General features: G+C 37.8%; 1 protein-coding gene across 2 annotated transcripts in view; it reads left to right on the top strand.

Annotated features, from left to right (window-relative positions):
* Positions 1-3,012: 3,012 nt before the first annotated feature.
* LOC149258203 (RAD3-like DNA-binding helicase protein) overlaps positions 3,013-14,785 on the top strand; it is a 135,185-nt gene continuing 123,412 nt past the window's right edge. Inside the window, exons 1-2 of one of the 2 annotated variants that reach the window (XM_089414906.1) lie at positions 3,013-3,315; positions 10,502-11,089. In XM_089414906.1, the coding sequence (XP_089271032.1) occupies positions 3,174-3,315; positions 10,502-11,089 (730 nt within the window). In that variant the 5' untranslated portion in view covers positions 3,013-3,173. The remainder of the gene's footprint in view (positions 3,316-10,501; positions 11,090-14,785) is intronic. The other variant, XM_089414903.1, reaches the window with a different exon arrangement.

Below are 14,785 nucleotides of genomic sequence, written 5' to 3'. Positions count from 1 at the left end.
CCTTATTTCCTTGCGCAATTCTTGAGAGAAATAACCCATATTTAATTGGGAATTCCTTCTTCCATAACTGCGCAACCCAAAACTAGGTCCTCTTTTGATTGCATGCATGATCTTTACAACTCATATCATTCTACCACTGATAGTACATTATCCATGCACTCTAGTCTCAATTGGGACTTTCTCTGAACTGACATGCATGAGTTTCTCTCGAGTGAATCTCCAGTTAGCTGGAGTAGCACTGAGGATGCACCAGTGCACCAACTCACTACTAGACCTCTACTAGTTCCACCAACAGTTAGAACTAGTTTAACTGTCTATAACTCAGTCAAACTGAGTTATCTAATTACAACTCAAATAAACTCAGCTTGGACCCCTAAAAATCAGGGAGAACATATACATGATCACAGAAAGACTTCCAACTCGAAATTCCTAAGCTAATTAAGTCAATTAAACTTAATTAACTATTTAAAAGTTGCTATGAGAATAGAATTCGATTTTAATTCATAGTTTAATTCAAGGACACATTAAACTGAAATTTCTTGTTGCCATTTCTCAACACTCCAAATGCCATCAAAACCCCAAACCTCTAAGCAAATCCAATAGCCATATCTACTCTGAACCCCCCTGAAGACTTCGATATCATCTAAGCCAATAGATGTGGCCATGACACCCTTATTGCAATGGCATGTGCATTCCCAACAAAATCAAAGTAATCCCATACCTCCTCTTTGGTTCTAGGATATTGGACTAGAACTCCAAAAACATCATTGGAATTATTGTAGTCAAAATCCTTCAAAACAACCTTCAAGACCTTCATATCAAGGGCACATATCTGAATCGACATTGCTTTTGCTGCAACAATGCTTTCTTCATGAATATAAGTGTTGGACATGGGCAAGTCGTTGAGATTTGTAATCATTATTTGGAAAATCAAGAGTGGCTCCATCGTCCCATAAACAATCTTTTCTTGGTTAATTTTTCGTCTAGCTCTTTGAAGTTTTCCTTCGAGTTGTATTAACCTGACTGATAAAAGTAACATTGTGAAAATTGATCCATTTTTTCTTCATAATTTTCCATGCCCAACATGACAACGTAATAAACCGACAATTTCCTTAATACTAAAAAAATAAATAAGGAATTATATAATTTTTGTGGTCATTTAACTATTTACCTGTGTAATTTTTCATTAGTCATCTTACTTCGAACATAACCAAATGCTCCAACAAAAAAAATCCATCAACAAGTAAGGAACCACTAAAATAAAAGGTTGCTCTTTGTAATCCAACAATTTTTGTACTTTCATTGTAATAAGAACACTAGCCTCATTCTTAAAGTAATGTCAAATAAATTATTGGAATCTCACAGAAGGACCCATTATGTGGCCTCGAGAATGAGTCGCTAGGCTCTAGGACCTTAATGAAGATCGCTCTCATGCCTTGGCAAAAAATCTAGGTTTTGCGGCATTATGTGGCATAGAAAAGATAGCTAGCAAGGTGTGACACACATGTGGCAAGGTTTGTCAACACTTTGTGCTCATGCATAGGTTGTGAATAGTGGGCTCACCTCATGGCACTTGCATTAGAGATTTTGGTAGACCTTATGCGCGTGCATTTAATAGTGGGATCTATTCACATCACTTAGAATGGAGAGTTTTGCATTAATTTATATTATAAAACAATTTTATTAAATTAAAAAATGCTCTCTCTACAAATTTAAATGATGTGTGAGTGATGTTGTTGGCAATTTGGAAGTCATCTAAATTTGATGCCCTTTGTTGAAAATGCCCCCATTTTTGTTCTTTTACTTGAGTTTTGGAACAACTAAACGTCAGCTGGTGTAAAGAAATAGAGCTAAGAATCACTGCCATTTTCGAAGACTATGTATTCACCAATGCAATGAGATAGTAGTGCTGCTAGGTGTGGAACATCTAATATTTTTGGAGAAGCTTGATGCATCTAGCTATCCTAAAATCAAGTGGGGTGTGGGAGTAGTGGAGCATAATAAATCCAGGATCAAGTCGATTCACTATTAAATATACACCATATGAAGAAAATCCTTGACATGAGTGAAAACAAAAATCGTCATCCTCACGAAATTTGTTGTCGCTACACATTTATGAGGTTGATTATTTAGTTTCCACTTTGAAATAAGGTTAGCATTATCTACTAGACATTGTCATTCATTTAATCAACTTTACATTAATGTAATACATACTACACCAAGTTGAACCATTAGATGTACATGCACTGGTACATTTTATATATCTCAAATTTTTTCCAAATACTCATTTTATAATATTGATTATATTATAAATAAGAGTTTTTATATTTAGTGATTAATTTTTTCAAAGATGATCTTCTCAAATCTTCTATAAGAGATAAAAACTTTTGTTATGGATAAGTTCCTCAAGCATACTTGGGATAGGAAGCTTTTTCTATAAGAGATAATTTTTTTTGTTATGGATAAGTTCCTCAAGTATACTTGGGATAGGAAGCTCAGGAGAAAGAAAAAATACTACATAAAGGCCAGTGTTTTTTGAAGAGCCAAAATTCTTATTACTCAGTTAAGGACTAATTCTCATCAACTCCGTTGTGAAACAGGGCGTTGGAAAAAGCCAAAAGAAGTGTGGGAGGAAAGAGTATGTATTTTTTGTTCTTCCGGAAAAGTGGAAACATAAAATCATTTCATTTTAGAATGCAAGGCCTTCAAAGACAACACAAAAAATTATGTAGATGTTCTCGCAGCTAGCTCTTGAGATAATCTATTTAGTGAGGGGTTTGTCGAAAAGTTGGAAGTGTTTATTGTGAGGCTTCACAGGAAATGGCTGAACACATCAACCAAATGAAGAAGTGATCTCTGCCATAGGCTATCTTTGACGTTAAAATAATTTTCTTTTTTTCTTCCATTTAATATACTTTACACCTTTAGGAAAAATTGCTAGTAACTACTTTATTCATCTTCAAATATAGTATTCTGACCCACTCTACAAATATGCCCAGTCTGCCCTGTCACGTCAAGGTACTCATAGGATACACGCCAGATTGAAATGCCATGCTGTACAGTGCAAATCATGTTGATCGCCACGTAAGATATAGCGCGGGAAAGAGAAGAGAAAATGGACTAAGAAGATTAAAGCCAGGAAGGACTTACAGCATTGCAGTGGTGGAGAGGGTATGAAGGAGGAGCAAGGAATGGAGGATGAACACCGATTTCCTGCATTCCCTTTCAAACCTTATACCATTCAATTAAATTTCATGAACACGCTCTACAATGCTCTGGACAAGGGCGGCGTCGCCATTCTCGAAAGCCCCACAGGTACATAATTCTGTTCTCTTCACTTCATTTGGATAAAAATTCCATTGCAAAACGTTAACTTAATCTTTAAAAACGATTAACCCGGAGAACTCATCCTCATCATTACTGGTCTTTATTTATAAGTGTCTCATTAAAATTCAAGAGAAACATTAGAATTAGTTCGAAGAAGCTGGGCACTATACCACCAGATCACTGAAGACAAATACTTTCATTTAACTAAATTGCAGGAGAGGGGTATTTGTCCGTCGCAATCCTCCGAAAATTACACATACCCAACCCACTTATTCATACATGCAAGAGCGTAAATCCTTGTGAGCGACCTGCCATTCTACCATCTTAACCACGTGCCCACGTAAAGGTTTCAATCTCCTTCTAAGTCAATTGTTTATCTCGAAGGGTATTGCTTTACGGAATGCAATCCAATACTGTAAATAGATTAAAATTTCATCGAATCAACGCTGCAAGAATATAGCTGTCCTATTAGCGACTTCACACTCTGAGATAAACCAATGCAAGTTTAAATGCTTTTGGAAGGTTTTTTAATCCAGGTCGGCAATTGCATTTTGTCCGGCAATTCTGGTGCGTGTATATTTGTCTGGCATATTAAGAAAGCTGATGCCAAAAATTATATTTTGTTGTAATCCAATTGGAAACTAATTCCTAATTCTCAGAAATGCCCGTCAGTCAGATTGGAATTATCATGATTTGGTCAGTTACATTCATACATTTGGTTTTTGAAATAAAATGCTTTGGTAATTTATGAGAGTCAAGGTCATTCTGCACTGGTAACTACATTAATTTTTTTTAAATAGAGATTGGTCTAGAAATCGCATCTTCAGATAGTAATCTGTTAAGCTTTCCGTTTTAGTAATTGACATAAAATGAAGTAAATCATGTATTGACAATCCATTTATCCGTAAATCAGTTCTTTAGTAATTGACATAAAATGAAGTGAATCATGTATTGGCAATCCATTTATTGAAGAGAAAACTTGTCAAAATTTATTTTGATTTCTAGAATTGAAATCTGTTGTTTTAAGCTTCCACATCGCATTGGATTGTTTTTATTGGTTAACGGATTCATGATGTTATAAAAATCATGGTTGATTTGTAGTTATAATAGGTTACCGATCAAGAAAGAAGGTTAAATTAACCAAGAAGGGGAATGCAACTGAACACAACCACACAAGTAAAAAACTCAAGATTTACGTGGTAAAACCCTAACAGGGTGTCAAGAAAACATCCACGGGGCAAGGGATTGGAATCTCTATTCAATCAATAAATGATTCTCCTTACAATAGTTCGGGCATTCATCAGTTTTATATATGAGCCTCCTCAGTTACATAACTACTGATTCGGTATGAAACTAACTTGTCAATAACTAATACAATTTACCCAAGTTTACATTAATTAGTTGTCAATTACCAACAAACTCCACCTTGACAACAATTTTCCCAATCCCTTGCCCATGCCCATTCACCATCTCTTCTGCAAGCCAAGAAAAGCTAAACACCATCACACCTTCTCTACTGTAACTAGCTTTGTGAATATGTCTGCACAATTCTCCCGTGTATGCACCTTTTGAAGAGCTACTTTTCTGTCATCGATCACATGTCTCAGAAAATGATACCTTACACCAATGTGCTTGGTTCTACTGTGATAAGCAGGATTTGTCGCCAAGTGAATAGCACTTTCACTGTCACAAAGTACATTCACTTTCTCCTGCGTCCTTCCAATCTCATCAAGTAGACCCTTTAATCGGATTGCTTCTTTACTGGCATCTGAAGCAACTATATATTCTGCTTCGGTAGTGGACAAAACAACTGTTTCTTGAAGCTTTGACATCCAACTAATTGCTCCACCTGCAAGAGTAAAGACATAACCTGTAGTAGATCATCTTTTGTCTAAATCACCTGCATAATCAGCATCTACATATCCGCAGACTGATCCTTCACTACCATTAAAGATGATGCACTGGTCACTTGTGGCTCTTAGATATTGAAGCACCCATTTCACTGCTCTCCAATGTTCTTCACCTGGATTTGCCATGAACCTGCTGACAACTCCAACTGCATGTGAAATGTTAGGTCTTGTAGATACCATCACATACATTAAGTTGCCTACAACATTTGCATATGGTACATGAGACATATACTACTTTTCTTCATCAGTTCTAGGACTCAAAACCGAAGAAAGCTTAAAATGGGAAGCTAATGGAACATTAACAGGTTTCACATTGTTCATACAGAACTTTTCAAGTACTTTCTCCACATACTTTTGCTGTGATAACCAAAGCTTACCATTTTTCCTGTCTCTGTGTATCTCCATGCCCAAGATATGTTTTGCTGCTCCAAGATCCTTCATATCAAACGTCCTAGAGAGCTGAGCCTTTAACCTGTTGATCTCTTCCATGCTTTTGCTTGCAATAAGCATATCGTCAACATACAAAGCTAAGATAATGAATATGCCATTGAAACTTTTGAAGTATACACAATGATCATACTCACTTTTAATAAAGTTTTGGCTCACCATGAAGGAGTCAAACTTCTTGTACCATTGTCTGGGAGACTGCCTCAGACCATACAATGATTTCCTGAGCTTGCAAACTAATCTTCTGCTGCGACCTTGTACAAAACCTTCTGGTTGTTCCATATATAACTCGTCATTCAAATCACCATGTAGAAAAGATGTTTTAACATCTAGCTGTTCTAACTCAAGGTTAAGTAATGCAGTTAGTGCCAACACAATACGAATAGAAACAAGTTTTACAATTGGAGAAAAAATCTCATGAAAGTCGATACCTTCAACCTAAGAATACCCTTTTGCTACCAGTCTCGCCTTATACCTTTCGATACTTCCATCAACTTTCCGTTTCAGTTTGAAGACCCATTTGCATCCAACAACACTTCTCCCTTCAGGAAGTTCTACAAGATCCCAGGTATTGTTCTTGGCTAAGGAATCCATTTCTTCTTCCATAGCCGTTTTCCATTTTTCGCTATCCGTATCATCTACTGCTTCCTGATAACAAGAAGGTTCCCCATCTTTAGTAATCAAAGCAAAAGATGAAGCAAAATCTTCATACCTTTTGGGAGTTTTTATTTCCCTTGTAGACCTTCTTAGAGTGATTGGTTGTTGAACTGGTTCAGAAACTTCAGTAGTTTCCTTTGTATCTTCAACATTTTTTTCTCCAGAAGTCTCTTCTTCCTTTTGACTGTCACCGAAAGGTCTAGCCTCCAACTGAATTTGTTGATTTGGCGATACCTGTTCCTGTTCAATTCTTTCAACATTTGATTTTAAAAAAGAAGATTCATTAAATGTTACATCTCTACTAATGATTATCTTCCGCGATGTAGGATCCCACAACCTGTATCCTTTCATTGCATAGTCATACCCAACAAAGACATAACATTTCGATTTTGGATCTAATTTTGAACGCTGATTTTTAGGAATAAGAGCATAAGCATCACAACCAAATATCCTTAAATGTGAATAATCACAAGACTGACCTGACCAAACTTCTTCAGGAATTTTACAATTAATTGTCACTAAAGGTGATCTGTTAACTAAATAACAAGCAGTGGATACTGCTTCTGCCCACAACTCCTTTTGCAAGTTAGCATTGCTGATCATGGTTTTGGCTCTTTCCATAAGAGTATGATTCATACGTTCAACAACACCATTTTGCTGAGGAGTATAAACAATAGTTTTATGTCTAACAATTCCTTCATCCTTACAATATTGTTCGAATTCTATTGAAGTGAATTCACCACCATTGTCAATTCTTAAACATTTAATTGATTTGCTTGTTCTTTTCTCTACCATTGCTTTAAATTGTTTAAAGATATTGAATACGTTAACTTTCTTTTTAAAAAATATAGAGCACCTTCATATGATACAACATGAGATGGTTCCCACAGATCAGAATGAATATAGTCTAAAATATCTTTACTATTATGATTTCCAGTTTTAAATCTCTGTTTACACTGTTTTCCATACGCACAATGTTTACAGAAATCCAACTTCAAATATTTCAGATCAGGAAGAGATTTACGTTTCATTAGTATCTGAAGACCTTTCTCGCTCATGTGACCCAATCACTGATGCCATAGGCGAGTACTTTCTTCTTCTTTTTTCTGACACAATCGTTGCTTCACTGACCTGAGTACTTCCTTTGAGTCTGTAAAGATTTCCGACCTTTTCTGCTTTCATAACAACTAGGGCGCCTTTAGAGACTTTCAGCACTCCATTATGACCTATAAACTTATAACCATCTGAATCCAACACTCCTAAAGAAATCAAATTTTTCTTCAATTCAGGTACATGTCTAACACTAGTTAATGTTCTAACTATGTTATCATACATTTTAATCTTGATATTTCCCATCCCAACAGTCTGACATGTTACATTATTACCCATAAACACAGAACTACCATTTACCTCTTCATATGAAGTAAACCAATTTCTGCGTGGACACATGTGATGAGAAGCACCAGAGTCTAATAGCCAGCTTTCAAAACCCTGAGAGACATTACATACAGGTGAAGTTTCATCTATCATACATAATTCTTCAGCAGATAAAACTTCATCTATCATACCTGAATCAACCTGATTTGCTTCCTTCTTCAGGTTATCAGACTCTTTTCGTTTCCAACAGTGTTTCTTGAGGTGTCCAATTTTATTGTAGTGCCAACATTTTTCCTTACACTTCTTTCCCTTTGATTTAGATCTGGAAGACCCCCTTGTTTTTTCTCCTCTTTCCTTTGACCATCCTCTAGCTATCATGGCTTTTGATGCAACTGTTTCAGTACTGGATTTCCTTCGTACTTCTTCAGACAAGAGAGCTCCCACAACTGATTCAAATTTCAAAGAATCAGTGGTGCTCAAACTGATTGAAGTTACGAAGTGGTCCCATGACTTGGGCAGAGAACACAACAAGGTTATAGCTTTGTCTTCTTCCTGAATTTTAACTTCCATATTTGATAATTGACATATAAGTGTATTAAAAACATTTAAATGCTCTGCAAATTTTGAATCTTCCTTCATTCGAAGACTGTACAATTGTCTTTTCAAATAAATTCTATTGGTTAACGACTTTGTCATATATAGTTTTTACAGTTTTTCCCATAAGTCTGAAGCTGTACTCTTTTCAACAATGTTGAAGAGAACTTCATCCGTCAGGCATAACTTGATGGTACTGAGAGCTCGGGCATCCAAGTCCTCCCAGTTCGAATCTTTCATGCTTGCAGGTTTCTTATTTGCCCCGTCCAAAGCTTTGTGCAACCCTTGTTGCACCAACAAATCCCTAACTTTTAGTTTCCATAGAGCAAAGTTGCTCTTGCCGATGAATTTCTCCACCTCGAACTTTGCATTCGACATCTTGGCCATTTCTTTCCTCCTAGGGTTTCAGTCTTTCAACTAGGGTTTCCAAAAAAAAATTACTTGGATTGTCTTCTTCCAACAAAGGGTTTTCCAAGTTTTAAAATTTTTTTTCCTACTTCAATTTTCCGGAAAAATTTCACAAATTCCCCAATAAAAATTCAGAATCTTACTTTCCCAAATTTTCCAAATTGACTTAGAAAACCTACAACATTTTTTTTTGAAAAAATCCCTTTTGTTTAATTTCAGTTTCCTGAAAAAAATCTTTGTTCTTCAATTCAAAGAAATCTTTCAACAAACCCTGAATTTATTCACAAATTTTGCAAAAAAAAAAATACCTGGCCTTCCAAGATGATCTCTCTTAGACGGGTAGTTTTCATGCAGCACAGCCTCTGATGCAATGGTAACATGTAGGTGGCCAGCAACAGGTATGCAGCCTGGTCCACGCTTCTCCTCGTCGACACGCAGGTTCTGGACAACGAAACCATGCAGCCATTGGACAGGTTCTAGAAGGCACGAGGGCCCCGGCCAATGGAACCACGCAGCCCTTGCTCCACTTCTGGACAAGCAACGGGCCTCCACGATTTTGCTACGCACTAAACGGGCAGCAACGGTGGTCTTCACACAGGCTACGCAGTAGCATGACGACCTCCTCAGTCCACGTAGAGAACGACTCTGTCTTCCTCGACTAGCACGCACAGGGCAGAGGGTTAGGTGGTCTGGTAGCGTAGAATTGGGCCTCAGGCAGCAAACGGCCTCCCCATCAGTCCATTCCGTTCCACGCTCCTCATGGGTTCTCTTCCTCAACTAGCACGCAGAGGGCACTCCGGTTCTGCTCGACGGATGGCAATAGGCGGGCCTCCTCGCCAGTCCACGCTAAAGAACCTTCCTCGACGTTGCCTTGTTGCCACACACACGCAACCTTTGATGGGCATGAATAGCACTCTTGGTTCATACGCACTCTAGACTCAACTCAAAACCTTGCTCTGATACCATTTGTAGTTATAATAGGTTACTGATCAAGAAAGAAGGTTAAATTAACCAAGAAAGGGAATGCAACTGAACACAACCACACAAGTAAAAAACTCAAGATTTACGTGGTAAAACCCTGACAGGGTGTCAAGGAAACATCCACGGGGCAAGGGATTGGAATCTCTATTCAATCAATAAATGATTCTCCTTACAATAGTTCGGGCATTCATCAATTTTATATATGAGCCTCCTCAGTTACATAACTACTGATTCGGTATGAAACTAACTTGTCAATAACTAATACAATTTACCCAAATTTACATTAATTAGTTGTCAATTACCAACATGATCCATCATTAGGACAAGGGACGAGAGAGATAGAGAGATCAAGGATACTTCAGGAATGTTGGGATTCATGAAGTTCTTGAAGTGTTCTTGGTCTCTCTACCTCTCTCATCCTTTGTTCGGATCATCCTTTGTTTGGATGATGCATCGGTTACTGCTTCGTGAACGTTAAAATAATTTCTTTCTTTCTTTGTGCAGATCTAAAACATCGACCATGATTTCTGAATCTCTAGATCCTTCTATTTCTCTCCTTTTCCTGATCACCTGATAATGGACCCCATACCATGGAGCTGAAACGTCGACCATCATTTTTCTAACACAGCGAGTCCAGAAACCAATAAAAACCATAGAACTAAAATATCAACCATCTTCAAGTTGTCCTCAGCCAATTTATGATAAAGAGCCCCAAATGTTTCTTTGCTTAATACTTTTGTCAGAACAAAGTATCCCTTACTGATATGATCAATGTTTACATATGCTTTGCATGCTGTCAGGCACAGGGAAAACACTCAGTTTAATCTGTAGTACACTGCAATGGTTAATTGATGAAAAATTGCGAGCCCCAGTAGAACAGTCGAAGCAACCATCTGACTGTGCTGATGATGAACCAGAGTGGATGAGAGATTTTGCTGCAAAGAAAGAGGAGAAACAGATCAAATGCACTACAGATAAGAAAGAGAGATGGAAACCCTCTAGGAGGATAAAATCTTCTATGGTTGACACGCTTTTCTTTGGAGACAAGAATCTGGATGAAAATAGAATACAAGAAAAAAGTGCTGGAAGGGCCTCTAATCTCTCAGAAAAGTTTGATGATGAATCAGATTATTTGATTGAGGAATATGAGAGTGGAGAGGATTGTGAAGATAGCAAGAACGGAAAAAGAAAATCTGGCTATATGTCTTCTAGCAGCAATGAAGACTCAGGAGATGAGGGTGTGGAGGAAGAGCCTATAAAGGTTTTCTTTTGCAGTCGGACTCATTCACAGCTGTCCCAGTTTGTCAAAGAGCTGCAACGCACAACTTTTGCTTCGTCCTTGAAAGTTGCCTGTTTAGGCTCTAGAAAGACATTATGCATCAATCCAGGTATTGTCTCCATCAAATGTTTTATGTTTCCAGTGAAATATTTGCTGTGCTCGGACCCTCTAGCACAACATCATCATGTATAACATATGAAGTAATCTTAATGATCCATTAAATTTACTTATATGTCTCAAGTTTTAACTAATCCTCGAGGACCGTTCCAGGGCAGTCATTGTGTGGCTCATCACTTTGGAAGCAGCGTGCTTCCCCAATGTTTTGTATTTTGTGCATAACTGATGATATTTAAATTTCTTTCTGAGCTTTGCAGCTCCTTTCTGCATATTTCATAACATTTCTGTTATTTTGGTATATTTTGCTGTAATGTCAGTTTTTGTACAATCTGGAGCACTAAAGTTTTTATTGTTTTGACCATGCCATGGAAAATTGTTTTTGGCATGGAATAGTTTCAAACTGATTCGCTGTTATAGGTGTCATGTTTTCTGTCCTTTTTATAGGACAAAATAAACTTTGTACTCGTATACTTGTTATCAAATAACCTAGACAGTGAAATATAAAGTCTTAAAAATTTAGATATTTTACAGGAAGTTGCTTCACTAGTTGACCTTTTATTTAGAATGCAGGATCCATGGGACTACAGATTTAACTATGTTGGATTGCCACTGAATATTAGTTTAAAAGCCTTTAAATGCTTTGGAGTTCTTATATTTTATCAACAAGACTGTATGCTTTGGTGTTCCTGTTTTCCATCAACGAGAATCTATGCCTAAAGCAGACCAAGATGAGGCTTCTTAATCCCGAGGTCTAGTAAAGAAAACACAATCTGTGAGCTCTATAAAATGCTTTTCTTATTGCTTTCCTGTCAAGAATAGACTCTGCTTTGCATTTTAATACTCAATTATAATGGCAAAGTTTGAAAAAGTGTTAAGTTCAGGGAAGAAAATGGTTCATTACTGAATTTTGGTAGGAAACTAAATGTTTGCCTTATCCTATCTTAGGTGCTACGTAGTCTTACATGTTTAAATTGAGCAATACGTAATCCTATCACTATCCTTTCAACATCGACTTTTATTTGTTCTTTCCCAGTTGTTCATATCTTGCACAAATATGTAAGGAATTTCTTATATATGATTAGTCATTGGTAAAGATTATGTATAGTATCTTATATATGAAGAAATGGCCCGTACACGTGTCCTTTGTTGCATACATGTACTGTGTGGAAGAATCACACGGGCTTGCACCCCAAAACATAACCAAATTAAGGAGTATCAAGGCCCAAGTACACTTAGCTTACAAATACTCACTATAAATCATTATTCTGCTACATTCAGACTCTATTTCAATAATTTCTTCTTCACCCTATGCTATCACTATCCTCAAACTAAAATCCAACATGAATTTCGAAAGCCTATCCAAAGAAATTGTTAAGTGTTTTCTGCTTTCCTATCAAGCTATAAATAACTCTTACCTAGCAAAATGATCTTTTATCATTTTTGGGGTGTTTATTGCTTAGCTTAGTTGTGCTTGTTGGAACATCCCCCTGTACCTCTAATTTTGCCTTTAGGACTCAAACAATGGTTGGTACTATGCCTACCCTTGTTACGAGAAACCCTACACATGGAACAAGGGAAATAGGCCCAATGGTCAAGCCACTTTGGTAGATGTTTCAATTCACAATGAAGCTTTTGAAGGTATAGATTGACAAGCATGGGAAGGCACTGTTGCTTCAGAATCTAGTAGGCCTTGTGAGAGGCCCCACAAGACAAGGGCCAAACCTTGTTGCAACAATGAGGGAGATTGCCATTGTCACCTTAGCAATCTTCCTCCTGCTCTTTAGTGGAATTGTACCATAAAGGAGGCTTTCCAGTGAGCACCTAAAAGGTATTCTATGTTATATGGCTCAATGTGATGTAAATGTAGACTAGGCAAAAGATCTTCAAAGGACAAAGACCCAATTCTTTTTGTATGAGAGCAACATATCATATACCAAGTTCTAAAAGAGGCATGTGTAACCCTGAGTTTTAAGATGATGATCAACGAAGGAATATCAAGGCGTACAAGCACCCAAGAAAGGGTTTGCTAATGATATAACTAACAAAGGAACAACAAATCCTCAAATTAAGCCCTAGCTAGGTAGGGTTTTCCTACGACACAAACTAGGGAAAACTATGTTAGCTCTTCTAGGGCAAATTTAACCATGTAAAATGCTATATTTTGAGTTGAAAGGATCAACAAGGTAAAATCCAAGGCTATTAAGCTCCAACGTCTATCCAAAAAGGCTCTAATTGAATTTGGCAACACAAAATAGCCCAGAGGCTTACCTTGAAGGTCTTGGAAAAATAAGGAAAGGAGAAAATATTGAAGTTTTTGTAAATTTTTTACCAACACAAGGATTCCTAGTGCCTATTCCCACTTGGGTGATCGAGTCTTTAGAGCTAGATTTAAGAGAAAGTGAATGAATGCTTGGAGTAAGGGGAAAACCCTAGTTTTCACTTGTAAAACCCTAGCTATCTTCTTTGTGAGGGGAGAATTGAATAGGGGAAGCTCTCTAGGAGGTACCCTATGGATTTCAAGGAAGATAAATTTAACATGCAATAATAAACTAAAATTTCCCATAAATAATATGCATTTAGACATGAGTTTCATCCATGCCCTGCGTCATCTCCAAGGGGACCATCAAGGGAACATGTAGAGATTCTCAAGCGTTGGGGCTCCATGAGGTGGCACAACCCCTCCTTAACCATCTTGTGGATGACCATCATCATCTGGACTTTGGATAAAGCCATGTCCATCAAATAGTGTCAAGGCCAGCCTGGGGGCATGTTGGTTCATAGGAGGTCTAGTTAGTAGGTTTGGATCCTCCATAGGAGGTGCAATTTATTTGCATGGATCAACCATAGGGAGGGAAATTCGCAGGCATGGATGAAACTCTCTACAGGTTGTGACAAGCCCTAGAGGTCTGGTTCTTGCAGTATAGTATACTTTGTTACCTATGTGTTAAGATTTGTAGCTTGGGAGGTACTCCAAGCCCTAGGGTTCGGAGTTTGGAGGTTGGAGCACCACAAAAGTGCTTTGTGGGCTGGGAACCCAAGATGTGGGCTTTGCACCCAAGCTTGTGGGCGTGAATCCGTGAGGAGATTTCAACATGTGATGATTTGAGTTGATGGAGGACTTCGAGAGTAACCAGACACAACAAAAATCACTTGAATCCGAATTGTAGAAGTGAAGATATGAATTTTTGAAGTTAGAGTGTGGGTTTGTGGCTCATTTATGAGGTCGGCTAGAGTCATAATAGGTCTTATGACAGCTAGACAAGCCCACTAAGGAAGCCGCATGAGTTAGTATAAATTAGACTCATGCCTGAGGTATAAATGATAATCCAATAAGCATCTAACATCATAGCTTAGCTCTGAAATTGGTGCGGACCTGAGGCAAGGAGTAGGAGGCATGAAGGACGAGTTTTTGAAGTTTTTCTTTGTGGTTTGGAGCGGACTTCTTGTAGACTTGGCCACAGTTGTCTTAGGCTTGTTCCAACCAGCATGGAGGCTTGAAAGGGCAGTGAAAGGCAGCGGATCCCTTCAAGACCAAGCCGTAGGAGCAAAGGTGAGTTTAAGTGGTTTTCAGTGCATGTTTTATAGTGGTATGGTATTCTGTTTGGGCCGCAGGTGTAGTTGATGCTACAACAACTTGTGGAGGACTATTTGGGAGAGCGAGGGGGGCTAGGAAGGGCCATCCAACCCA

Source organism: Pinus tabuliformis, chromosome 6 (assembly GCF_031772625.1).
Source record: "Pinus tabuliformis cultivar Carrire ecotype Pingquan chromosome 6, CPIR1, whole genome shotgun sequence".
In the NCBI taxonomy this organism is placed as follows: domain Eukaryota; kingdom Viridiplantae; phylum Streptophyta; class Pinopsida; order Pinales; family Pinaceae; genus Pinus; species Pinus tabuliformis.
Note: the sequence above shows the minus strand (reverse complement) of the source record. Positions and strands in the feature narration are given on the sequence as shown.